The sequence below is a fragment of the Aquarana catesbeiana genome, linkage group LG02 (genome assembly GCF_042186555.1).
Source record: "Aquarana catesbeiana isolate 2022-GZ linkage group LG02, ASM4218655v1, whole genome shotgun sequence".
NCBI lineage: Eukaryota > Metazoa > Chordata > Amphibia > Anura > Ranidae > Aquarana > Aquarana catesbeiana.
Window position 1 is genome coordinate 626,191,806 of NC_133325.1, and position 25,473 is coordinate 626,217,278.

Consider the following 25,473-nt stretch of genomic DNA (forward strand, 5'->3'; position numbering starts at 1 on the left):
AATCAAATCCAATGAGGCAGGCGCGGGGCCGAGTCCTACATTCGGCGTCTATGGACTCGGGAGCGCGCCCGCGCTTTAACCCCCCGGGAGATCGCTTCTCCTAGGAGGTTAAACGATGCGGGAGGAGCTACCGCTGCGGGACCCCAGAAGAGGAGGATCGGGGCCACTCTGTGCAAAACGAACTGCACAGTGGAGGTAAGTATGGACATGTTTGTTATTGTATTGTATATTGTTATCTTGTGCGGACACCTGTGCTGCAGGTTCCTGAATGTCTTCTGACGCATATACCTCTATATCATATGTCTGCCCGGTCTGGAGTCCTCCTCCTGACTATCCTCAATGCCCTCATCAGAACCACTCTGATCGGGGGATTCAGCCTCCTCCTCCTCAGAATTCTGAGAGGGGAGAGGTCTCAGGGGTTTCGGACACCTATGTCTGCTACCCTCTGCTCTGTTAGAGGAGGAGCCCTTCTGGGAGGAAGAACCCTCTCTACAAGAGACACACATGCAAGTTAGAAAGCAATGCCCCCCTTGCTATGTCCCGCAGGAGTAAGAGTCAGGGTCCTCCGCCCCATCATTACCCCTGCCAGCTAGGTCAACTCACCCCCTGTGGTCTCCTCTAATGCTGCGGCCGCTAAGGGCCTCTCCTCTCTTTCCATCTTGTCACCAGAGTCTTCCAACCCATGCTGAGACTGGTGTGAAGATCAGGTAAGAGCAGGATGTGGACACCTGTTCCACCGTCGGTCAGACCTCCACTCCCAGCTCAGAACGCCGTGCCATTTTGCTGAAGCCCCGGACCGGAAGTGACCCGGGGAGGCGAGGCAACATCATTTCCGGTGCTAGGGAGGAAGCCGTGTCATTCCTCTTCCTGTCTCCGGCAAGATGGCGCCGAGTCCTCTCAGCCCAGCCAATCAGCGCCATTCCTCACTGCTAGCTGCCCGCGCAACCTTCTGCAGGGAGTGACCAGGAGTCGGGGGTATGTCGGACGCCCACCAGGTAAGGGGGGAGGAACAGGAAAATGGTCACTGCAGTTCTGGGTACCCCCAAATCTGCCGCCCCCCTGAGAAAAATGGGGAGACCCCCAGGAAAGGCAAGCCCTACCGGACCCAAAAGCTTCACAAGCCTGTGGCCCGGGCTCCCAGGGGGAGACCACCAGCCCACACCTTTGGGTCTTTTAGAAAAAAACAAACGGTTTTGCAGTGGGGAAACACAATCAAGAACTGAGGAGCACAGGGAGGGGCAGGGGATTAACCTCTTTGTTGATTGTGTTTCCTGTCAGGTAGGACCAGTCATCTCTCAGGGTGCCATCCTGGAAGACATACATGGCCAGACAGGGGTTCCCCTCCCACCCTTGGCTGTCCAGCAATGCAGCTAGCAAGGGGGCAGCTGCATTGATAGCCAGTGCTTATCTGTGGCTCCAAGCACTTTCCTGAGACAAGCGCTGGCAGAAGGAATGAAAATGAGAAGAGGGTGCGCCTTGTATGACCATATACAGTGCCTTGCAAAAGTATTCAACCCCCTTGGCATTTTTCATGTTTTGTTGCCTCACAACCTGGAATTAACATGGATTGTTTAAGGATTTGCATCATTTAATTTACAGAACATGCCCACAACTTTGAAGACTTTTTCTTTTTATTGTGAAGCAAACAACAAATAGGACAAAATAACAGAAAAAGTAAATGTGCATAACTATTCACCCCCCTAAAGTCAATACTTTGTAGAGCCACCTTTTGCAGCTTTCACAGCTCCAAGTCGCTTTGGATAAGTCTCTATGAGCTTGCCACATCTTACCACTGGGATTTTTGCCCATTCCTCCTTGCAAAACTGCTCCAGCTCCTTCAAGTTGGATGGTTTGTGCTTGTGAACAGCAGTCTTTAAGTCTGACCACAGATTTTCTATTGGATTGAGGCCTGAGCTTTGACTAGGTCATTCCAACACATTTACATGTTTCCTCTTAAAGGGGTTGTAAAGGTTCGTGTTTTTTCACCGTAATGCATCCTATGCATTAAGGTGAAAAAACACCTCGCTGTCATGGGCCCCCCAGTTTACTTACCTGAGCCTGTTCACCTGCTGTGCGCGTCCCCCGGTGTCCTCTTCTTCACTGAGTCTGGCCGTTGATTGGATAGATTGATAGCAGCGCAACCATTGGCTGTCAATCACATCCAATGACGTGCCGCCAGGGGGCGGGACCGAGTCATACACTTGGTGTCTATGGACGCCAAGTGTATGATATGGGGAGCACGCCTGCAAGCTAAACCCCTCTGGAAAGAGCTTCCCAGAGGGGTTTAGCTTTAGCGGGGATGAGCTGAGACAGTGCACAGTGGAGGTAAGTATAACATTTGTTATTTAAAAAAAAAAAAAACTAACCTATACAACCACTTTAAACCACTCAAGTGTTGCTTTAGCAGTGTGTTTGGGGTCATTGTCCTGCTGGAAGGTGAACGTCCGTCCTAGCCTCAAATCACACACAGTGGTACAGGTTTTGCTCAAGAATATCCCTGTATTTAGCACCATCCATCTTTCTCTCTAAACAGTTTCCCAGTCCCGACTGCTGAAAAACTTCCCACAGCATGATGCTGCCACCACGTTTCACTGTGGGAATGGTGTTTTTTGGGTGATGTGATGGGTTTGCGCCAGACATAGCATTGTCTTTGATGGCCAAAAAGTTCAATTTTAGTCTCATCAGACCAGGACACCTTCCTCTACATTTTGTGAGTCTCCCACATGCATTTTCACAAACTCATAATGTGCCACTTTGTTTTTTTCTGAAAGTAATGGCTTTCTTCTGGCCACTCTGCCATAAAGCCCAACTCTATGGAGTGTACGGCTTATTGTCGTCCTATGTACAGATACTCCAGTCTCTGCAGCTCCTCCAGGGTTACCTTAGGTCTCTGTGCTGCCTCTCTGATTAATGCCCTCCTTGCCTGGTCTGAGTTTTGGTGTGCAGCCATCTCTTGGCAGGTTTGCTATTGTGACATGTTCTTTCTATTTGGTTATGATATATTTAATGGTCCTCCTAGGGATCATCAAAGATTTGGATTTTTTATATAACCTAACCCTGACTTGTACTTCTTAACAACATTGTCTCTTACTTGTTTGGAGAGTTCCTTGGTCTTCATGGCAGTGTTTGGTTAGTGGTACCTCTTGCTTAGGTGTTGCAGCCTCTGGGGCCTTTCAAAAAGGTGTGTATATGTAATGACAGATCATGTGACACTTAGATTGCACACAGGTGGATATCATTTCATTAATTATGTGACTTCTGAAGGTAAGTGGTTGCACCAGAGCTTTTTTATGGGCTTCATAACAAAGGTGTGAATACATATGCACATGCCAATTATCAGTTTTTTATTTCTGAAAAATAGTTTTAGGTATATATTTTTCTAATTTTACTTCACCAACTTAGACTATTGTGTTCTGATCCATCACATATAATTCAGATTTTAAAAAACATTGAACTAAAGGCCATAATGTTACAAAATAGGTAAAAAACCATAGGGGGGTTAATACTTTTGCAAGGCACTGTATCTAACCCAGCTTTTATCAACCAGAGTGCCTTCAGATTTCTTCAGGGGAAAATGGTAAAAAATTGCCCCTAAATTTTATACAAGCCAGTGGGTGAATTAAGCCTGCCTTTTAGTTACACTCTGGGGTTGATTTATTAAAGGCAAATCCACTATGCACTACAAGTGCACTTGGGAAAGTGCAGTTGCTGTAGATCTGAGAGGAAGATCTGAAATGAGGGGAAGCTCTGCTGTTTTTATCATCCAATCACATTTAAGCTAAAATGCTGTTTGTTTTTTTTCCTTGCATGTCCCTCTCAGATCTACAGCGACTGCACTTCCAAGTGGACTTGTAGTGCAAAGTGGATTTGCCTTTCGTAAATAACCCCCAAAGCCCCTTTTTTTGTACCAATACAACCTTCCAGCTGTCAGAGTCCTAGCATCGAATTACATCATTGGTTGATAAGGAGGATGTTGGGCGCCTGCACAGCATCCTTTTTTGCCCCTGCCCATTAGCACTGGGGTCATATTAAAGGGGTTGGAAACCCTTGCGTTTTTTCACCTTAATGGAAAAAACTTCTGACACTGACCGGCCCCCTAGCCCCCCCCCCCCCGCTGTTTTACTCACCTGAAGCCGTTCATCCCCTCAGCGGAGAAGCGCCCTTCCTCTCGGCCCCTTGTCTCGGCTCTTGATTGGATAGATAGCAAAGCAGCCGTTGGCTCCCGCTGCTGTCAATCAAATCCAAGGACGCGGGCGCCAGCGGGTGGGGCCGAGTCCTGCATTCTGTGTGAATGTACACAGATGCAGGACTCGGGAGCGCGTCCGCATGGGTGTCCACATTAGGAGAGCCACTTGATGCGGGGAGGAGCTACCAGCGCCGCCGGGGGACCCCAGAAGTCGAGGATCGGGGCCACTCTGTGCAAAACGAACTGCACAGTGGAGGTAAGTATGACATGTTTTTTTTTTTTTAAATAACAGAGGGTTTACAACCCCTTTAACTGAGTGAGAACAGAAATATTGGAATATTTCTCAGTACCAGAATGAAAAGGTGTGTTTGCTTTGGAATAATAAATCACGTCTAATGCTGGGTGTCCTACCTGTGTGGATATTGCTGTATTATGTAAAACGATTAGTTTTATTTTTTACAGTTTAGAATGATGTGCCTTGAGATTGTTCAGAATTTTAAAGGGTACCTTGACTAAAGGTCTAACCTTCCACAGCACGCAAGAAGATGGGACAAAGTATTACAAATACATTGCTTTGGGGGGACAGAACACTGTAATAAAATAGCAAATGAGACTTCCCCTTTAACCACTTGACGACCGCCTCACTCCGATATACGTCGGCAGAATGGCACGGGCAGGCAGAATCACGTATATATACGTGATCTGCCTCCCGCGGGCGGGGGGTCCGATCGGACCCCCCCCCCCCCCCCGGTGCCCGAGACGGTCGCCTTGTGACTGGGAGCGATGAGAGGTGAGGGGGAGACCATCCGTTCATGGCCTCCCCCTCGCGATCACTCCCAGCCAATGAGAATCTTCCTTTGCTGCTGTGTGCTTTACAGCAGCAAAGGAAATTATGTCATCTCTCCTCGGCTCTGTATTTTCCATGCCGGCGCCGAGGAGAGAAGACATCACTGAGTGTAAAACACACACACACACAGTAGAACATGCCAGGCACACATTACACCCCCGACCCCCCCCTGTCACACTGACACCAAGCAGTTTTTTTTTCTGATTACTGCATGGTGTCAGTTTGTGACAGTTATAAGTGGTAGGGCAGTTATTGTTAGCCCCCTTTAGGTCTAGGATACCCCCCTAACAAAGTTTTAACCCCTTGATCACCCCCCGTCGCCAGTGTCACTAAGCGATCATTTTTCTGATCGCGGTATTAGTGTCACTGGTGACGCTAGTTAGGGAGGTAAATATTTAGGTTCGCCGTCAGTGTTTTATAGCGACAGGGACCCCCATATACTATCTAATAAATGTTTTAACCCCTTGATTGCCCCCTAGTTAACCCTTTCACCACTGATCACCGTATAACTGTTATGGGTGACGCTGGTTAGTTCATTTATTTTTTATAGTGTCAGGGCACCCACCGTTTATTACCGAATAAAGGTTTAGCCCCCTGATAACCCGGCGGTGATATGCGTCGCCCCAGGCAGCGTCAGATTAGCGCCAGTACCGCATACACCCACGCACGCAGCATACACCTCCCTTAGTGGTATAGTATCTGAACGGATCAATATCTGATCCGATCAGATCTATACTAACGTCCCCAGCAGTTTAGGGTTCCCAAAAACGCAGTGTTAGCAGGATCAGCCCAGATACCTGCTAACACCTGCGTTTTGCCCCTCCGTCCGGCCCGGCCCAGCCCACTCAAGTGCAGTATCGATCGATCACTGTCACTTACAAAACACTAAACGCATAACTGCAGCATTCGCAGAGTCAGGCCTGATCTCTGCGATCGCTAACAGTTTTTTTTGGTAGCATTTTGGTGAACTGGCAAGCACCAGCCCCAGGCAGCGTCAGGTTAGCGCCAGTACCGCTAACACCCACGCACACCTCCCTTAGTGGTATAGTATCTGAATGGATCAATATCTGATCCGATCAAATTTATACTAGCGTCCCCAGCAGTTTAGGGTTCCCAAAAACGCAGTGTTAGCGGGATCAGCCCAGATACCTGCTAGCACCTGCGTTTTGCCCCTCCGCCCGGCCCAGCCCACCCAAGTGCAGTATCGATCGATCACTGTCACTTACAAAACTCTAAACGCATAACTGCAGCGTACGCAGAGTCAGTCCTGATCCCTGCGATCGCTAACAGTTTTTTTGGTAGTGTTTTGGTGAACTGGCAAGCACCAGCGGCCTAGTACACCCCGGTCGTAGTCAAACCAGCACTGCAGTAACATTTGGTGACGTGGCGAGTCCCATAAGTGCAGTTCAAGCTGGTGAGCTGGCAAGCACAAGTAGTGTCCCGCTGCCACCAAGAAGAAGACAAACAGGCCCGTCATGCCCATAATGCCCTTCCTGCTGCATTCGCCAATCCTAATTGGGAACCCACCACTTCTGCAGCGCCCGTACTTCCCCCATTCACATCCCCAACCAAATGCAGTCGGCTGCATTAGAGGCATTTTTATGTCCTCCCGAGTACCCCTACCCAATGAACCCCCCCAAAAAAGATGTTGTGTCTGCAGCAAGCGCGGATATAGGCGTGACACCCGCTATTATTGTCCCTCCTGTCCTGACAATCCTGGTCTTTGCATTGGTGAATGTTTTGAACGCTACCATTCACTAGTTGAGTGTTAGCGTAGGGTACAGCATTGCACAGACTAGGCAAACTTTCACAGGGTCTCCCAAGATGCCATCGCATTTTGAGAGACCCGAACCTGAAACCGGTTACAGTTATAAAAGTTAGTTACAAAAAAAAAAAAAAAAAAAAAAACCACAAACAAAAATATATATGTATAAATATATATATATATATATATATATATATATATATAAAAAAAAATAGTTGTCGTTTTATTGTTCTCTCTCTCTATTGTTCTGCTCTTTTTTACTGTATTCTATTCTGCAATGTTTTATTGTTATTATGTTTTATCATGTTTGCTTTTCGGGTATGCAATTTTTTATACTTTACCGTTTACTGTGCTTTATTGTTAACCATTTTTTTGTCTTCAGGTACGCCATTCACGATTTTGAGTGGTTATACCAGAATGATGCCTGCAGGTTTAGGTATCATCTTGGTATCATTCTTTTCAGCCAGCGGTCGGCTTTCATGTAAAAGCAATCCTAGTGGCTAATTAGCCTCTAGACTGCTTTTACAAGCAGTGGGAGGGAATGCCCCCCCTCCCCCACCGTCTTCCGTGTTTTTCTCTGGCTCTCCTGTCTCAACAGGGAACCTGAGAATAAAGCTGGTGACTCAGCCAGCTGACCATAGAGCTGATCATTTTATGACTTAGATTTCGCCGGATGTAAACAGCGCCATTGGGAAATTGGGGAAGCATTTTATCACACCGATCTTGGTGTGGTCAGATGCTTTGAGGGCAGAGGAGAAATCTAGGGTCTAATAGACCCCATTTTTTTCAAAAAAGAGTACCTGTCACTACCTATTGCTATCATAGGGGATATTTACATTCCCTGAGATAACAATAAAAATGATTTTAAAAAAAAATGAAAGGAACAGTTTAAAAATAAGATAAAAAAAGCAAAAAAATAAGAAAAAAAAAAAAAGCACCCCTGCTCTCGCGCTAAGGCGAACGCAAGCGTCGGTCTGTCGTCAAATGTAAACAGCAATTGCACCATGCATGTGAGGTATCACCGCGAAGGTCAGATCGAGGGCAGTAATTTTAGCAGTAGACCTCCTCTGTAAATCTAAAGTGGTAACCTGTAAAGGCTTTTAAAAATGTATTTATTTTGTTGCCACTGCACGTTTGTGCGCAATTTTAAAGCATGTCATGTTTGGTATCCATGTACTCGGCCTAAGATCATCTTTTTTATTTCATCAAACATTTGGGCAATATAGTGTGTTTTAGTGCATTAAAATTTAAAAAAGTGTGTTTTTTCCCCAAAAAAATGCGTTTGAAAAATCACTGCGCAAATACTGTGTGAAAAAAAAAAAATTAAACACCCACCATTTTAATCTGTAGGGCATTTGCTTTAAAAAATATATATATAATGTTTGGGGGTTCAAAGTAATTTTCTTGCAAAAAAAAATAATTTTTTCATGTAAACAAAAAGTGTCAGAAAGGGCTTTGTCTTCAAGTGGTTAGAAGAGTGGGTGATGTGTGACATAAGCTTCTAAATGTTGTGCATAAAATGCCAGGACAGTTCAAACCCCCCCAAATGACCCCATTTTGGAAAGTAGACACCCCAAGCTATTTGCTGAGAGGCATGTCGAGTCCATGGAATATTTTATATTGTGACACAAGTTGCGGGAAAGAGACAATTTTTTTTTTTTTTGCACAAAGTTGTCACTAAATGATATATTGCTCAAACATGCCATGGGAATATGTGAAATTACACCCCAAAATACATTTTGTTGCTTCTCCTGAGTATGGGGATACCACATGTGTGAGACTTTTTTGGAGCCTAGCCTCGTACGGGACCCCGAAAACCAAGCACCGCGTTCAGGCTTTCTAAGGGCGTAAATTTTTTATTTCACTCTTCACTGCCTATCACAGTTTCGGAGGCCATGGAATGCCCAGGTGGCACAACCCCCCCCCCCCCCCCCAAATGACCCTATTTTGGAAAGTAGACACCCCAAGCTATTTGCTGAGAGGTATAGTGAGTATTTTGCAGACCTCACTTTTTGTCACAAAGTTTTGAAAATTGAAAAAAGAAAAAAAAATGTTTTTCTTGTCTTTCTTCATTTTCAAAAACAAATGAGAGCTGCAAAATACTCACCATGCCTCTCAGCAAATAGCTTGGGGTGTCTACTTTCCAAAATGGGGTAATTTGGGGGGGGGGGGTTTGTGCCACCTGGGCATTCCATGGCCTCCGAAACTGTGATAGGCAGTGAAGAGTGAAATCAAAAATTTACACCCTTAGAAAGCCTGAAGGCAGTGATTGGTTTTCGGGGCCCCGTACACGGCTAGGCTCCTAAAAACCACACATGTGGTATCCCCGTACTCAGGAGAAGCAGCTAAATGTATTTTGGGGTGCAATTCCACATATGCCCATGGCCTGTGTGAGCAATATATCATTTAGTGACAACTTTGTGCAAAAAAAAAAAAAAAGTGTCACTTTCCCGCATTTTGTGTCAAAATATAAAATATTCCATGGACTCAACATGCCTCAAAGCAAATAGCTTGGGGTGTCTACTTTCCAAAATGAGGTCATTTGGGGGGGGGGGGGTTTGTGCCATCTGGGCATTTTATGGCCTTCAAAACTGTGATAGGTAGTGAGGAGTAAAATCAAAAATTTACGCCCTTAGAAATCCTGAAGGCAGCGATTGGTTTTCAGGGCCCGTAGGCGGCTAGGCTCCCAAAAAGTCTCACACATGTAGTATCCCCGTGCTCAGGAGAAGCAGCTGAATATATTTTGGGGTGCAATTCCACATATGCCCATGGCCTGTGTGAGCAATATATCATTTAGTGACAACTTTTTGTAATTTTTTTTTTTGTCATTATTCAATCACTTGGGACAAAAAAAAATAATATTCAATGGGCTCAACATGCCTCTCAGCAATTTCCTTGGGGTGTCTACTTTCCAAAATGGGGTCATTTGTGGGGGTTTTGTACTGCCCTGCCATTTTAGCACCTCAAGAAATTACATAGGCAGTCATAAATTAAAGGCTGTGTAAATTCCAGAAAATGTACCCTAGTTTGTAGGCGCTATAACTTTTGCGCAAACCAATAAACATACACTTATTGACATTTTTTTTACCAAAGACATGTGGCCGAATACATTTTGGCCTAAATGTATGACTAAAACTGAGTTTATTGGATTTTTTTTATAACAAAAAGTAGAAAATATCATTTTTTTTTCAAAATTTTCGGTCTTTTTCTATTTATAGCGCAAAAATTAAAAACCGCAGAGGTGATCAAATACCATCAAAAGAAAGCTTTATTTGTGGGAAGAAAAGGATGCAAATTTCGTTTGGGTACAGCATTGCATGACCGCGCAATTAGGAGTTAAAGCGACGCAGTGCCAAATAGGAAAAAGTCCTCTGGTCTTTAGGCAGCCAAATGGTCCAGGGCTGAAGTGGTTAAATGGTAACTAAAAAAGAAATTGTAGACTTTAATTTTGGATAGAGTGGAGTGGGATTAGAACACCTGTCAAGTTTTTACTGCTGTCTATGCCTCCACTGTTAAGATTCACCCCCTATTAGTCCTGTTTACCATTATGAGTGAAACAAAAGACACACTTTGGGTAGTGAACAGAAACACAGAGGAAATTGGCCAAAGTTTTGGTAACCCTGGTAAAATCAAGCCATTCCCTCACTTTGGAGGGATTTCTTCTCTTCCTGTTTTGGCTATGGGACAGGAAGTGAAGGGAATGGCAGATGGCAAAAAACTGTGGTCATTACCCTCCCCTAATCTACCCAAAAATGAAAAAATCTGTCCCCGTTGGGGACAGATCCCTTTATTTCCTGTTCCGTAGCCAAAACAGCAAGTGAGAGGAAATCCCTCAAAAGTGAAAAAATTCCTGACTGTCATCAGAACTAGTGTCCCCATTTCCAGTGACAAAGGATTCCCTCACTTTACAGGTTTTTCTTCTTACTTCCTGTTTTGGCTCTGGGACAGGAAATGAAATCTGGGAAGGACATAAATGGCAAAAAGAAAAAACTGACAGGGGTTATAATCCTCCCTTACTTTATCCAAATTGGAAAAAGTTTTGCCTTTAGTTCTTCTTTAAAGCCACTTTACAGTTTAGTTGGGGGGGGGGGGGGCAGTAAAAACACAGGGCTGAGCCAGGTTTTTACCACTTTCCCTTACCTTAGGTTCACACTTCCGCATGTTGTGTGGGCTCCGTTTGTGTGGGCATGGCAGCCCATTCATAAGTGCATGCACCTTTTCAAAATAATAGAAAGGATCTTGCGAGCCAACAATGGTAATAATAAAGTGAGCATGTAGCGTGACCAAGCTGCAAACGCTAAACACGTTTCATATTCGTGCAGATAACACTCAAAAATTAAAATAAAAATGCATTTGCGCTAGGAAAATAAACAATACAAAAATAAACATTTATATAAAGTGCATAACTATCAAAAAAATATATAAATAATTATATAAAGTGCATAGCTATCAAAATTTTTTTTTTACCCAGAAATCTATTGTAATCCGTGCAATATTAATATTGTGATACAACAAAAGGCATGGGGGACAGATGCAGCATTGGACTGACATAGGTAAGTATGATGGAGGAAATAACCTCAAACCCATACTTCTCTTTTATTCTCGGTTCACACCTAAACCGGCTGCGGATCACACAGGAACACTGTGCGTCCCTGTTCTCCATTTCAGGGCTGATTCTTTGCCTGAGTTTGGCCCTGAAACATAGCCAAAGACGTTTCTGTGCAGTGCACTATGGAGCCGCCCCGGATATATGTAAACCGGCTTCATACAGACAAAAGAAAAATTTTGCCGCTCCAGATAAAGAGTTCCTTGAAGCACATGCCCTAGTGAGGCACACAGGTGCAAGCTCTGCAATGGATCAAAGAGCAAGAAAAGAGTCCTGGACGGCCGCACACCGATACAACACCTTTATTTGTAAATTAAAATCCAAAACAGTCAGTCCATATGATGCAGAGACGAATAGCTAACGCGTTTCACACCATATATTGGTGCTTAATCATAGCCAATGAGAGCTACGATTAAGCACCAATCTATGGTGTGAAACGCATTAGCTATTCGTGTCTGCCTCATTTGGACTGACTGTTTTGGATTTTAATTTACAAATAAAGGAGTTGTATTGGTTTTGCGGCCGTCCAGGACTCTTTTCTTGCTCTCAGCTCCATAGAGGGCGGTCACATTCCCCTGCTATGTGAATTGGATGCGGAGAAACACGCATCCAATTCGTACAGGTGTGAACCCTGCCTCAAGAGTGATCTGAATGCGGATCACTCTTTAGAGAGCAAAGCTAGTATGACTAAGCCCTTAAACCCTGCACTAGAATGGATCACATTCGATGGACACTATGCCTTCTGAAAGCGACAGGGGGTATAACTCCTGCAGTGGATGGTACGCAAAGCCTCGCAGTGTGTGTTAACCCCTGGCTGCTGTAACTTAGGCCCCCATTCACGTAGTAAAATCTTGCATTCCCACTTGTGATTTTATTTGCACAATTGCTATGCAATTCAATTTGCTTGAATGAGCTGCGCTATGCGCTTTGTCATGACAAAGAAGTTTAAGGACCAAATTTTGTTCCCAAGCCAGACACGTTTTCACACATGAATTTTGCCTCGATCCTTGCCCGGCAAAAATCACACCACGTTTGAAGTGCAATTTAGGATAAATGGCTTCCAAACACGCGTTTTGCCACAATTCCTAATTGGTGTGAATGAGGCCTAAAGGGGGGCAGTGGTTGAGGGGAGGTAAAAGCATTGCAAAGTCTTGACATCCTCTAAATCTGAACGAAGCCCTATTACAGAAGAAAAGAAATTTGTTATGAGTCTCCCTCACTATGGAAGGAAGAAGCACACTGACACTGCACAGCTAACCCCCATCTATGAGGGAAGACACTCCATCGCAATAGTCAGGACAGGGCGGCCGGTGTTCCGGCTATATGTGGGAGTTCCCGCCATCCCCGTCCTCCCTCCTATGACATGGCCGCCATGGCTCTCCTCAGCCCTCTGCTCCCCGTCCTCAGGAATTATTATATCGCACTGAAAGTCATCCTTCAACAGCTCCTGTGCCGAGCCTTCGTCCTGCCAGGTCAGACACTTTCCTTTTCTTGTTTATCACTTCTCTAGTAGGAACGACCTCTTAGCAGGTGTCGCCTATCGCGCATGTCGTGACGACATTGTCGCCTGCGAGGCGTTTCCATTGTCCTATCGCGATGTCTAGGTGATCGGGGTGTTGCGGTGTGAGGGGAGATCCGGGGATCAGGTTTGTACGATAATCGAGGATGTGGTGAAAGGACGGGAGCCCGCTCTTCCCGGTAAATGTTCTGCTGAGCGCTAGCGGGGACGAGCTTCCCTCACAGTGCGCGCTCACGGCGCTCCGTGCACGACGAGACTTCACTTCCACAGCTGTGTCTCTATATAGACGAGGACTGCCATTACTGACCTGTGACAGGACAGACCACTCGGTCGTGGCTGATCTGTGACAGGACAGACCTCTCGGCCATGACTGACCTGTGACAGGAAGACCTCTCGGTCATGGCTGACCTGTGACAGGACAGACCTCTCGGTCATGGCTGACCTGTGACAGGACAGACCTCTCGGCCATTGCTGACCTGTGACAGGAAGACCTCTCGGCCATTGCTGACCTGTGACAGGAAGACCTCTCGGCCATTGCTGACCTGTGACAGGACAGACCACTCGGCCATGGCTGACCTGTGACAGGAAGACCTCTCGGTCATGGCTGACCTGTGACAGGACAGACCTCTCGGTCATGGCTGACCTGTGACAGGACAGACCTCTGGGTCATGGCTGACCTGTGACAGGACAGACCTCTGGGTCATGGCTGACCTGTGACAGGACAGACCTCTGGGTCATGGCTGACCTGTGACAGGACAGACCTCTGGGTCATGGCTGACCTGTGACAGGACAGACCTCTGGGTCATGGCTGACCTGTGACAGGACAGACCTCTGGGTCATGGCTGACCTGTGACAGGACAGACCTCTGGGTCATGGCTGACCTGTGACAGGACAGACCTCTGGGTCATGGCTGACCTGTGACAGGACAGACCTCTGGGTCATGGCTGACCTGTGACAGGACAGACCTCTCGGTCATGGCTGACCTGTGACAGGACAGACCTCTGGGTCATGGCTGACCTGTGACAGGACAGACCTCTGGGTCATGGCTGACCTGTGACAGGACAGACCTCTGGGTCATGGCTGACCTGTGACAGGACAGACCTCTCGGTCATGGCTGACCTGTGACAGGAAGACCTCTCGGTCATGGCTGACCTGTGACAGGACAGACCTCTCGGTCATGGCTGACCTGTGACAGGACAGACCTCTTGGTCATGACTAAGGATGAGCTCCGGCGTGTTCGCATGCTGAACGTGCCAAGCCCGCCAAGAAGTCGGCACGGCGCAGCGCTAATCACAATCAGTGAGACATTGCCCGATGTGCGGCTGCAGAGATCGGGAAATGTCTCCGTACCTGCGATTAGCGCTGCGCCATGCCGACTTCCTGGCGGGCTCAGCACGTTCAGCATTCGAACAAGCCGGAGCTCATCCTTAGTCATGACTGACCTGTGACAGGACAGGCCTCTCAGTCATGACTGACTGGTGACAGACCTCTCAGTCATGGCTGAGCCTCAAAGCAATGACCAGGAGAGGTGGAGGACATGATTCCCCAAATATACTCTTCTTCCAGGTCACAGTCACCAAAACATGCCCCCCTGTAGCGCTAGGTTCCCATCTCTGTACGTCACGAGTGCGTTCAGAATCACACAACTTTATTGACATGTGGAGAAACACACTGCACTTTTACTAACGTGAAAGGGGCCCATTAACCACTTAAAGTGGAGTTCCACCAAAAAATGGAACTTCCGCTTTCAGTGTTGGCGACCCCCTGACATGCCACACTTGGCATGTCACTTTTTTTGGGGGGGGCGGGGGGAAGCGGGTACCCTGTTTTTAGAGGCACCCAGCTCCCACTTCCTCCCCTGACGCTGGAAGGAGGTTCTCCTCTCCCCCTCCCTTCCTGCAATCTTCTGGGACACGTCAAAGCGTGCAGGGCTCGCACAGTGCGCGCCCGGCTGTGAAGCCACAGCCGGGTGCCCACAGTTAGAATGCTGGCCCCGCGGAGAGGAGCGGGGCTTCGTGCACCCGGATCGCTGGACCGTGGGACAGGTAAGTGTCTTGATTATTAATGCTGACTTTTAAATGGGTGGAACTCCGCTTTTAGACACCCTAGAGAATAAAATGGCAGCTGTTACAATACTTTATGTCACACCGTATTTGCGCAGCGGTCTTACAAACACACTTTTTTTGAGAAACAATACGCTTTTTTGAATTTAAAAATAAGACACCAGTAAAGTTAGCCACATTTTTTTCTATATTGTGAAAGATCATGTTACGCCGAGTAAATTGATACCCAACATGTCATGCTTCAAAATTACGCCTGCTCGTGGAATGGCGATAAACTTTGGTTACCAGTTTAGAGTTGCAGAGGAGGTCTAGGCTAGAATTATTGCTCTCGCTCTAAAGATTGTAGTTTGAACATCGTTTACGTATGCGGGTGCAACTTACGTTTGCTTCTGCACGTGAGCATGGCAGGACAGGGCGCTTTATTTATTTATTTTTTTTCTTATTTATTTTACTTTTTATTTATACAATGTTCCTTTAAAAAAATATTTTTGGATGACTTTTATTCCTATTACAAGGAATGTAAACATCCCTTGTAATAGAAAAAAAGGCATGACAGGACCTCTTTAACCACTTCAGCCCCGGAAGAATTTACCCCCTTCCTGACCAGAGCACTTTTTGCGATTTGGTACTGCGTCGCTGTAACTGACAATTGCAACGTGCGACGTTACACCAAAATAAACATTTTTTTTCCTATTTGATCACCTCTGTGGTTTTTATGTTTTGTGCTATAAACAAAAAAAGGGCGACAATTTTGAAAAAAAAAGCAATATTTTTTACTTTTGCTATAATAAATATCCTAAAAAAAAATGTAAAAAAACAAATTTTTTTCCTCAGTTTAGGCCGATATTTATTCTACATATTTTAGGTGGATAGATTTATGGCATTTTTATTATTAATTTTTTTATTAGTAATGGCGGTGATCTGTGATTTTTATCGTGACTGTGACATTGCGGTGGACACATCGGACACTTTTGACACTATTTTGGAACCATTGTCATTTATACAGCGATCAGTGCTATAAAAATGCACTGATTACTGTGTAAATGACACTGGCAGGGAAGGGGTTAAACACCTGGGGGGTGATCAAGGGGTTAAGTGTGTCCTAGGGAGTGATTCGAACTGTAGGGGGGATGGGCTCACTAGAACATGACAGAGATCACTGCTCCTGATCACAGGGAAGCAGTAGATCTCTGTCATGTTGCTAGGCAAAACAGGGAAATGCCTTGTTTACATCTCCCCATTCCGTCGCTCCATGACACGATTGTGGGACACCGGTGGACATCGAGTCTGCGGGACCTGCGGGCACGGTAACGCAGTACGTGGTGGGCCCACTAGCCCCACAAATTAAAGGGGACGTACAGGTACGTCCATTTGCCCACTGCTGCCATTGTGCCGACCTATATCGGCGTGCCTGTGGTCGGCAAATGGTTAATGTGAGTTCTGGGCTCAAAAAGACCTCAGATCTCACATTTACACTTAAATGCAATAAATAAATAGACATTTGACGTCGCTTCCGTCATCCAATGGTATGGAGTCAAGTGGGGGGCCATCATTCCCTCACTCGAGCTACTGACGGCTCCTGTAAGTGGCGGAGATGGCCGGGACGCGGCGGGAGGGGGGTGGGCACCTCTCCCGCTGAGGATAAAAGTGATCTTGCAGCGAATTCACCGCAGAGACCACTTTTATCTGAAAGCAGACCACCCGCAGTGTTTAAAAATACTGGGGTTATGGCAGCTATCTGCTGCCATAATAACAGTATTCAATGTCAAAGTAGCGACGTATGACGGCGGGCGGTCTGGAAGTGGTTAAAGAAGATCTTTAGCCTGTTTGCAAAAAATCTGAACTCAGCAGCTAAAAATTCCATAGCTGCTGACATTTAACGTGTTCCCGCCGGCCATACGAATATATGCGGCCCAAATGTAAACAATTCTGTCATGAGATCATGTGCTGTGCTCTCTTGGCATTTAGAACTCAAAGGGTCGGGAGGCAGTCAACGAGAAGTGGTTAATAAAATGACACCTGTCCAAAGATCCAGCTCTGCCCTCACCCAAGCCGATTCCTCGTTGGTCTTTGGGTCCCCAGCATCGGCATGTTTAGCGTGGGAAACCGGCTGTGACTCTTTGCTACTTCACAGCCAGTTTCCCACTTCGCTGTGCGAATGGTCAAGCAGCCTTAGAGGACCTGTGATGTGTCCCAAGAGGTTGCAGGCAAAGGGGGGTCAGTGGAACTTCCAGTTTAATCGCCTAGGAGATCCGGCTGGAAGTGGGAGCAGGTACCCATCCTCCTCAAAAAATGCCCAAGAGTGTTAAAGGAGGGGGGGGAGCAAGACATAAAGCTGAACGTCCCATTTACGCTAGGTTCACACCTATGTGTGTGGCTGCGATGCGGAATTCACATCTGTTCCTGCACCCACAGCCAAATTAAACTGCTCTTAGGTGACATGCGGGGCTGCCATTCATTTTGAATGGCACCCTCACACATCTTAGCTTGTGGCACGTTTTCAGGGGCAGGAACCACAGGGAAATTGCCTGGTCAGAAAGAGTTTCCCTGCGGTTGCATTTTTTTTTGAAAAGGGTATTTATTTGCAGAAATGCAGGCACAGCAGCCCGTTCATTTCGAACAGAGTGAAGAACTGCTTTAAAGTTACAAACTATAAAGACAACAAAATGTTTATTAAAGTAGGACTATGGGCAATGTTTTTTTTTTTTTTTTCATTTTGGATAGAGCAAGGGAGGGTTATAACCCCTGTCAGATTTTTTTTTTTTTTCCATATGTGTCCCATTGGGGAGATTTCACTTCACCTTCTGTCCCCTAGCCGGAACAGGATATGAGAGGAAGTCCCTGCAAATTAAGGTTATTCCTTGGGGACCCCCAGATCACCAGAAGATTTTCCCTCTGTTACTTTTCTGGGGACAACCCAAAATTTGTGATTTTCTTTTACTTTCACTTTCAATAATGAGTGTAAACAGGACAAATAGAGAGGAGGAATCTCCCTAACGGGGGCACAGACAGCAGTAAAAACCTCACAGGGGGTCTAATCTTTCTCCAGTCCATCTAAAACGACATGAAAGATTTGCCTTTAGTTATACTTTAATTTTCATGAACAGTATAAAAAAAAAGTGCCAGGAAAGGGAGAACACAGTCACATGATCTGTCCTGTCACTGGAGTATTCTCTGCAGTTTTATGCAGAGATCATTCCCTAGGACGCTGCAGGCTTCACACATTATGCATTAGGCCCAGTCTGTTCGGACAGTATGGTCACCTGACTTGGCACCATCCACAGGCAGCTTAACTCTTCAATAAGGCACAGAAGTTGAATCTTCTAATTGCAGAACAGAGGATGTTTTTTCAGTCTTTTGAAGTGTAAAAAGACAATGACTTTCCTGAGCCCTGTCTCTGCAAAATACTAACAGTGACTGAAGGAACATGGGAGAAATGAGGAGGGTAAAGATAGAACTGAACAAAATATCACCAAACCGGAGGGGAGGACAGAGGAAGATACAAAACTTGCATAGTAAACCGGCTGTAGTGACCCAAAGCTGCCAATAGGTGTCAGCATGCTACAAAACAATAATAACCTGATGCAGTTCAATAAAACGCAGAAAAATTACATAAAGGAGGGCAGAACACATACATATTTAGCAATTTATGTGCCAAAAAAAAGGTGTCACACAGCAATTAATTGATGTGTTACATGATGGTGCTGTGCTGTCCATCCATACAAATCCACCTTTTTTCTCTTTACTGCAAGCAGTGTTGCGCCTTGTTCTTTGTACCTCCTCACTTCAGTATTTACGCCACTATTCTTAATGTTATCAATGCGACAGTTGTGCAACAAAGCCAAAGTTAACAGCCAAAGTTGCATCAAAATCGCAATATAAAATTGCTATGGAAATCGCATGCCTTTGGAGTCGCACCTAAGGCTGCATTCCCATTTGATTGCGGGCGGAATCAGTGCTGTTACACCCCCGCGATTTCAAATGGCTGCAAAACGTGGGACGCAATTGCAATGCCATTACTTCTGATGATGCTGTGACTGTGTGATGCAGTAAATTGTGGCAAATTCTTTCAAAAATCAGGCAATGTGATTGTCTGGATTTGTTTCCACATTTTGTCTCTCATAGTTGAGGTATACCTATGATGACAATTACAGGCCTCTCTCATCTTTTTAAGTGGGAGAACTTGCACAATTGGTGGCTGACTAAATACTTTTTTGTCCCACTGTATATGTTTATACACATAAATGTTCATGACCATGAAAGTTATACCTTCAAATTAAAGTTTTTTGTTTTGTTTTGTTTTTTTTTTTAGCACATGCACATTAGAGTAACTTTAGATTTTTCCCAACTGAGGACCACTTTCAGAGTTGGATTTCATTTTTTTACCTAATAAACAAGAAAAGTGTTCCCTTATTCTTTTTTAGCTCACTACAGTTAAAACAATCAGCGATTTATGCCTGTCAGTTGCTAGAAAAACAAGCAAATGTAGGACATACTTGCTAACACTTGGAACACCGGGGGTTGGGGGTGTGGGCAGAAGACAGGACACGCCGGTCACTGCAAAAAGGGGGTAGTGCTTAGATTGCATGGTTACCAGGCAAGAAAGCATGGGCCCTAAGGGAATAGAATAGTCACATGCAAACTCTTATATATTGAGGGGCTACATTATAAGCTTTGTAGATCTTAGATTTTTCTTATACATACAGTATCTCACAAAAGTGAGTACACCCATGACATTTTTGTAATTTTTTTTTTATATCTTTTCATGTGACAACACTGAAGAAATTACACTTTGCTACAATCTAAAGTAGTGAGTGTACAGCTTGTATAACAGTGTAAATTTGCTGTCCCCTCAAAATAACTCAACACACAGCCATTAATGTCTAAACCGCTGGCAACAAAAGTGAGTACACCCCTAAGTGAAAATCTCCAAATTGGGCCCAATTAGCCATTTTCCCTCCCCGGTGTCTTGTGACTCGTTAGTGTTACAAGGTCTCAGGTGTGAATGGGGAAGCAGGTGTGTTAAATTTGGTGTTATCACTCTCACTGTCTCATACTGGTCACTGGAAGTTCAATATGGCATCTCATGGCAAAGAACTCTCTGAGGATCTGAAAAAAAGAATTGTTGCTCTACATAAAGATGGCCTAGGCTATAAGAAGATAGCCAAGACCCTGAAATTGAGGTGCGGCACGGTGGCCAAGACCATACAACGGTTTAACAGGACAGGTTATACTCAGAACAGGCTTCGCCATGGTTGACCAAAGAAGTTGAGTGTATGTGTTGTGCATCATATCCAGAGGTTGTCTTTGGGAAAATAGACATATGAGTGCTGCCAGCATTGCTGCAGAGGTTGAAAGGGTGGGGGGTCAGCCTGTCAGTGTTCAGACCATACGTCGCACTCTGCATCAAACTGGTCTGCATGGCTGTCGTCCCAGAGGGAAGCCTCTTCTAAAGATGATGCACAAGAAAGTCTGCAAACAGTTTTCTGAAGACAAGCAGACTAAGGACATGGATTACTGGAACCATGTCCTGTGGTCTGATAAGACCAAGATAAACTTATTTGGTTCAGGTGGTGTCAAGCGTGTGTGGCGGCACCCAGGTGAGGAGTACAAAGACAAGTGTGTCTTGCCAACATGTCAAGCATTGTGGTGGGAGTGTCATGGATCTGGGGCTGCATGAGTACTGGCGGCACTGGGGAGCTACAGTTCATTGAGGGAACCATGATTGGCAACATGTACTGTGACGTACGGAAGCAGAGCATGATCCCTTCCCTTCGGAGACTGGGTCGCAGGGCAGTATTCCAACATGATAACGACCCCAAACACACCTCCAAGACGACCACTGCCTTGCTAAAGAAGCCAAGGGTAAAGCTGATGGACTGGCCAAGCATGTCTCCAGACCTAAACCCTATTGAGCATCTGTGGGGCAACCTCAAAAGGAAGGTGGAGGAGCGGAAGGTCTCTAACATCCACCAGCTCCGTGATGTCATCATGGAGGAGTGAAAGGGGACTCCAGTGGGAACCTGTGACGCTCTAGTGAACTCCATGCCCAAGAGGGTTAAGGCAGTGCTGTAAAATAATGGTGGCCACACAAAATATTGAACGTTGGGCCCAATTTGGACATTTTCACTTAGGGGTGTACTCACTTTTGTTGCCAGCGGTTTAGACATTAATGGCTGTGTGTTGAGTTATTTTGAGGGGACAGCAAATTTACACTGTTATACAAGCTGTACACTCACTACTTTACATTGTAGCAAAGAAATTTCTTCAGTGTTGGCACATGAAAAGATATAATAAAATATTTACAAAGATGTGAGGGGTGTACTCACTTTTTTGGGATACTGTATATATAGGGCTAGAAGGAAGGGTTCTTTTTTCACATAGGTTTATTTTTTCCCGGTTTGAAATACAGCCATATACCATGACATAAAACATGACTCACACAGGCACATTGGGGACAGTGATGCTGGGTTGTTTAGATATTTGTAGTGACAAGTTGTCCTCCATGCACATAGTGATGTACTTTAATTACAGTGACTTACTGAGATTTCACCTGTAATTTGGACCACTGCTGGCAGACACAGTACTGGTGTTCTCACTGTGACCTGAGCTGTGCTGACAAAGATAACTTAATTACTTTTTGATAGTTTCTATCATCCACTTCTGTAGAGTGTAAAAAATGTCAGAATAACATGTGGAACCCAGCTGTTGCAGTTTCTATTAAAGCAAACCTGTACTGCACACGTATGTTGGCTGCCATTGTTGTACTTTCCTTCTAGTTGCTGGGTGCCATACTGATTGCAAGGTGGCAGGCTTTCTGAGTATTCTGCCTAAGGCAAGCCATAAGTGATGCAATTTTCTTTCCTTCCACTAAGGGTAGAAGGAAAGAAAATTGCTTGATTTCCACATCAGCACAGTCAGGGCTGATGGGGCAATCCCTCCCTGCAACACTTTTGTATTCTGCCTGCAGGAAGCCTTCCTGGCTGTCAAAACGCAATGATCACTGCTGGTGGCTAGAGCCACCAGCAGTGATCACATGCAAAAAATCTGACAGGATGTGTGACAGACCCAACTGGGACAGGGGCTTTTGGAGGGGACTGCAGGGTAGCCTCTTGGCTACTGACTATGGGCCCTGGCATTTGAGGGAGCTACAAGCATTCAGGGAGCTATCCTGTTATATAATGCAAGATGACATGTTATTACCACATTTAACAGTCAAGGAACCCATGATGGTCTCCAGAAACTCAGTGAGAAGATTAAAGTGAAAGAAAAGCTGGTTAATTAGATCTATTGCCGAACTGTCTGGGGTGGGCACTCCCTAACTAATCAAGGCTTTTCTAGGGGTCTAGCTGCTAATTAGCTTACTGGTTAATTAGTTAGCTGTTGATTGGATTGCTGTTTGATTAGATCACGGTTAGCTGTTCATTGGATGTACTGTTAGATGTACTGTTGATATTAATGTTTAAAGTTTGCATTGTTTAAGATAATGTGATCAAGCTTTTATCTGACTTTGTGTGCTATAAATTCTGTGTGATCTTTCAATAAAGACTTCCAGTTTGCACCTAAACTAGTGTCGTCTAGTTCTTGGGTGCAATTCTCAGCAATTCTCATACCTGGTTCCTGGTTCTAGAGTGGAGAAAGCTGTATTTTGGCAGAGGAGAAGTGCATCACAGGCTAGTTGTACTGAAGTAGATTGATGGATCAACTTCAGTACAGCCAGCCTGGCCATAGATGGATTGAATCTCAGCTGGTTGCTACTGAACTGGCCAAGACTTGATCCATCTATGGCTGGCTTAGTCTCGGTTCACACATATGCGGTGCAGGATTTACAGTGATTCCAGTGCCACAAAATAAAGGTGCATGTACAAAATGAATGGCTCAAATCACACAGTAAAGAATCACATGTGAGTTGGCAGGATTGTTTGATTTCTGTCCAAATCACATGCGATTTTCCACACTGCAATAGTGTGAACTAGCACTTAAAGGGGAATTCACATCTGCAAATGCACCTGATGCCAATTACATGCAAGAACCAGTCTGCCTTCATCCAGGGCAGATTACATGCACTAAATTAGTCAGGAATGCCAGCCTCCATATTTCACTCAGTACAGGTTTTCTTCAAAGATTTTTAGTGGTGTTTCTCCATAAATGTGGTTGGGTTTACTTACCTAGTGTCTGTTAACCTACTATCCTGTTTTAGTCTTTAATGGTGATAGGTGGGTTTTAGGATTGGTGGTGCAAATAACGCAGAAGCCAGCACAATTTGTGTTATGCCGCGTACAAATGACCGGACTTTTCGGCAGAAAAGGTCCGACGGAATCATTTCATCGGATATTCCGATCATGTGTGGGCTACATCGGACTTTTTCTTTCAAAAATTCTGACAGACCTAGAAATAGAACATGTTTTAAATCTTTCCGACTGAATCAATCCCTATCGGTAAAACCGTTCGTCTGTATGCTGTTCCGACTGACTAAAAATGACGCAAGGGCAGCTATTTGCTACTGGCTATTTAACTTCCTTTTTCTAGTCCCCTTGTACGTGTTGTACGTCCCCGCGTTCTAAACGATCGGACTTTGGTGTGATCGTGTGTACGCAAGTCCGTTTCAGTGGCACTCCGTCGGAACTTCGCCAGAAAAACCGTCAGAGTTTATTCTGACGGAAAAAGCGGTCGTGTGTACGCAGCATTAGGAGCCAGCTCCATTGACAACAACTAGACAACTAGTCTAGACAAAAAGCTTTAATTTTTAAGGAGCAATTGGCTACCTGGCTCCTGTAATTTGTCTAGCGCTGATGCGCTGTATATAGACTGTGAAAAGTGTAAACTACTCTGCACTAAAAAGAGGGTCGGTTCACATCACTGTTTATTCTGCTCTGCTTTGTTCATCGTTCTTTGCTTATGTTATTTGGAATAACGGTTGCACTTTGTGTGTATGAGCTGAATCACCTGTGATAGGGAAACCCCAGAACTCAAGGGGTTTCAATAACATGTTGACTGTTGAAGCCACATTCAGAATAGATGAAATTAATATACAAGCCTATAGTTTTGAATATAAGCATGGAGAGCAGCACAGCACAATACATAGGGGTTTATTTACTAAGGGCAAATCCACTTTGCACTACAAGTGCACTTGTAAGTGCAATCACTGTAGATCTGAGGGGGAAGATCTGAAATGAGGTGAAGCTCTGCTGATTTTATCATCCAGTCATGCACAAGCTAAAATGCTCTTTTTTTGTTCCTTTTATGTCCCCCTCAGATCTACAGCAATTTTACTTCCAAGTGCAATTTCAGTGCACTTGCCGTGCACTTATAGTGCAAAGTGGATTTGCCTTTAGTAAATAACCCCCATAGTGTTGAGTTGAAAATAATTGCTCTACTGCCTAGCACAGCTGATACAAATTTATATGTCTTACAAAAAGGGTGAGAACTAGCTAACTATCTAATGGCCCGTACACAGGATCCAAATATCGTACGACCAATTTCGCTTAATAGTCGCAAGTAGAAATTGAATAGCTAAATAAAGTCAGGAAAATTTTCGTGCATGCCCAATCGAATAAGATCGGATGAACGATTGTGATCGGCTGTTGAAAGTAGTGTACACATGATCCGAAAATCGTACGATCCTTCCTTGAACGACCATTTTTGTACGATATTCAGATCGTGTGTACGGGCCATAAAGTTCCTTTGAAGTCAAATCTTAAAGGGTTTGTTAACCCAAATATATAAAACTATGCCAGCCCCTCTATTAGAGGCTAGCATAGCACAATGTGTCACTAGTTTTACAAAACAAACAGTGTAAATAACTAATTAGAGCTGTCTTCGGGCCGGTGACATGACTCACGGCCGCTTTCCAGCTCTGATGGATGGCATCTGAGGGAGGGGCCGTGATCTCCCTCTGACGTCAGCCGGGGAGATTACGTGGCCCCTCGTCTCCTCCGCAGAAGCCACCCATCGGAGCTGGAAAGCGGTCGTGAGCCACACGACCTGAAGACAGCTCAAATTAGGTATTTACAACACTCCTTTTGTAAAACAAATGACAGACTAATTGAGAGGCTGGCAGTGAAAATGTTATTTTAATTTACAAGCAATAGCGGTGGGGAGGGGGCGGGGCTGCGCTGGAGACAGACTCAGAGGCAATTGACAGGGAGGAAGGAGGGGGGGGAGAGCAGAGGGGACAGCGTATGACGGAGGGCCACAATTAGACCATGGTAATCAGGGCGGAGCAGCCCTGTTATCGTGGTCTATTTAGAGAGGGCATACAGGAACTGCAATGATCAGGGGTTTTTTTTTTACAGTTTAGAGGGGGGCAGATTACACACCACAAGCGCTGTGCTGTGTAATCTGCTTTAAGGGACCAGAATCTACAGATTTTTTGGGGGTTAAAGCGGGAGTCCGGTGACCAATTTTTTTTTTTTTTTTTTAAGTCATTGAGAAACTTTGCTAATCCCAAAATAATACTCACAGTTTGGGTGTAATATTACCGCCTC

At 45.2% G+C, this 25,473-nt stretch overlaps 2 protein-coding genes across 9 annotated transcripts in view; both read left to right on the forward strand.

Annotated features, from left to right (window-relative positions):
- DHRSX (dehydrogenase/reductase X-linked) overlaps nucleotides 1-25,473 on the forward strand; it is an 863,646-nt gene that overhangs the window by 230,539 nt on the left and 607,634 nt on the right. For 2 of the 4 annotated variants that reach the window (XM_073616400.1, XM_073616401.1), the window contains exon 1: nucleotides 12,748-12,876. The exons of 1 other annotated variant lie outside the window; for it this stretch is intronic. In XM_073616400.1, the coding sequence (XP_073472501.1) occupies nucleotides 12,768-12,876 (109 nt within the window). In that variant the 5' untranslated portion in view covers nucleotides 12,748-12,767. Of the gene's footprint in view, nucleotides 1-12,747; nucleotides 12,877-12,943; nucleotides 13,051-25,473 lie in introns of those variants that run through there. One more of the 4 variants, XM_073616403.1, reaches the window with a different exon arrangement.
- The window catches only part of ZBED1 (zinc finger BED-type containing 1), a 262,465-nt gene that overhangs the window by 230,531 nt on the left and 6,461 nt on the right, over nucleotides 1-25,473 (forward strand). For 2 of the 5 annotated variants that reach the window (XM_073616398.1, XM_073616396.1), the window contains exon 1: nucleotides 12,745-12,876. The exons of 1 other annotated variant lie outside the window; for it this stretch is intronic. The gene's annotated coding sequence lies outside the window, so the exon portion shown is untranslated. Of the gene's footprint in view, nucleotides 1-12,744; nucleotides 12,877-12,917; nucleotides 13,103-25,473 lie in introns of those variants that run through there. 2 more of the 5 variants (XM_073616395.1, XM_073616397.1) reach the window with 2 other exon arrangements.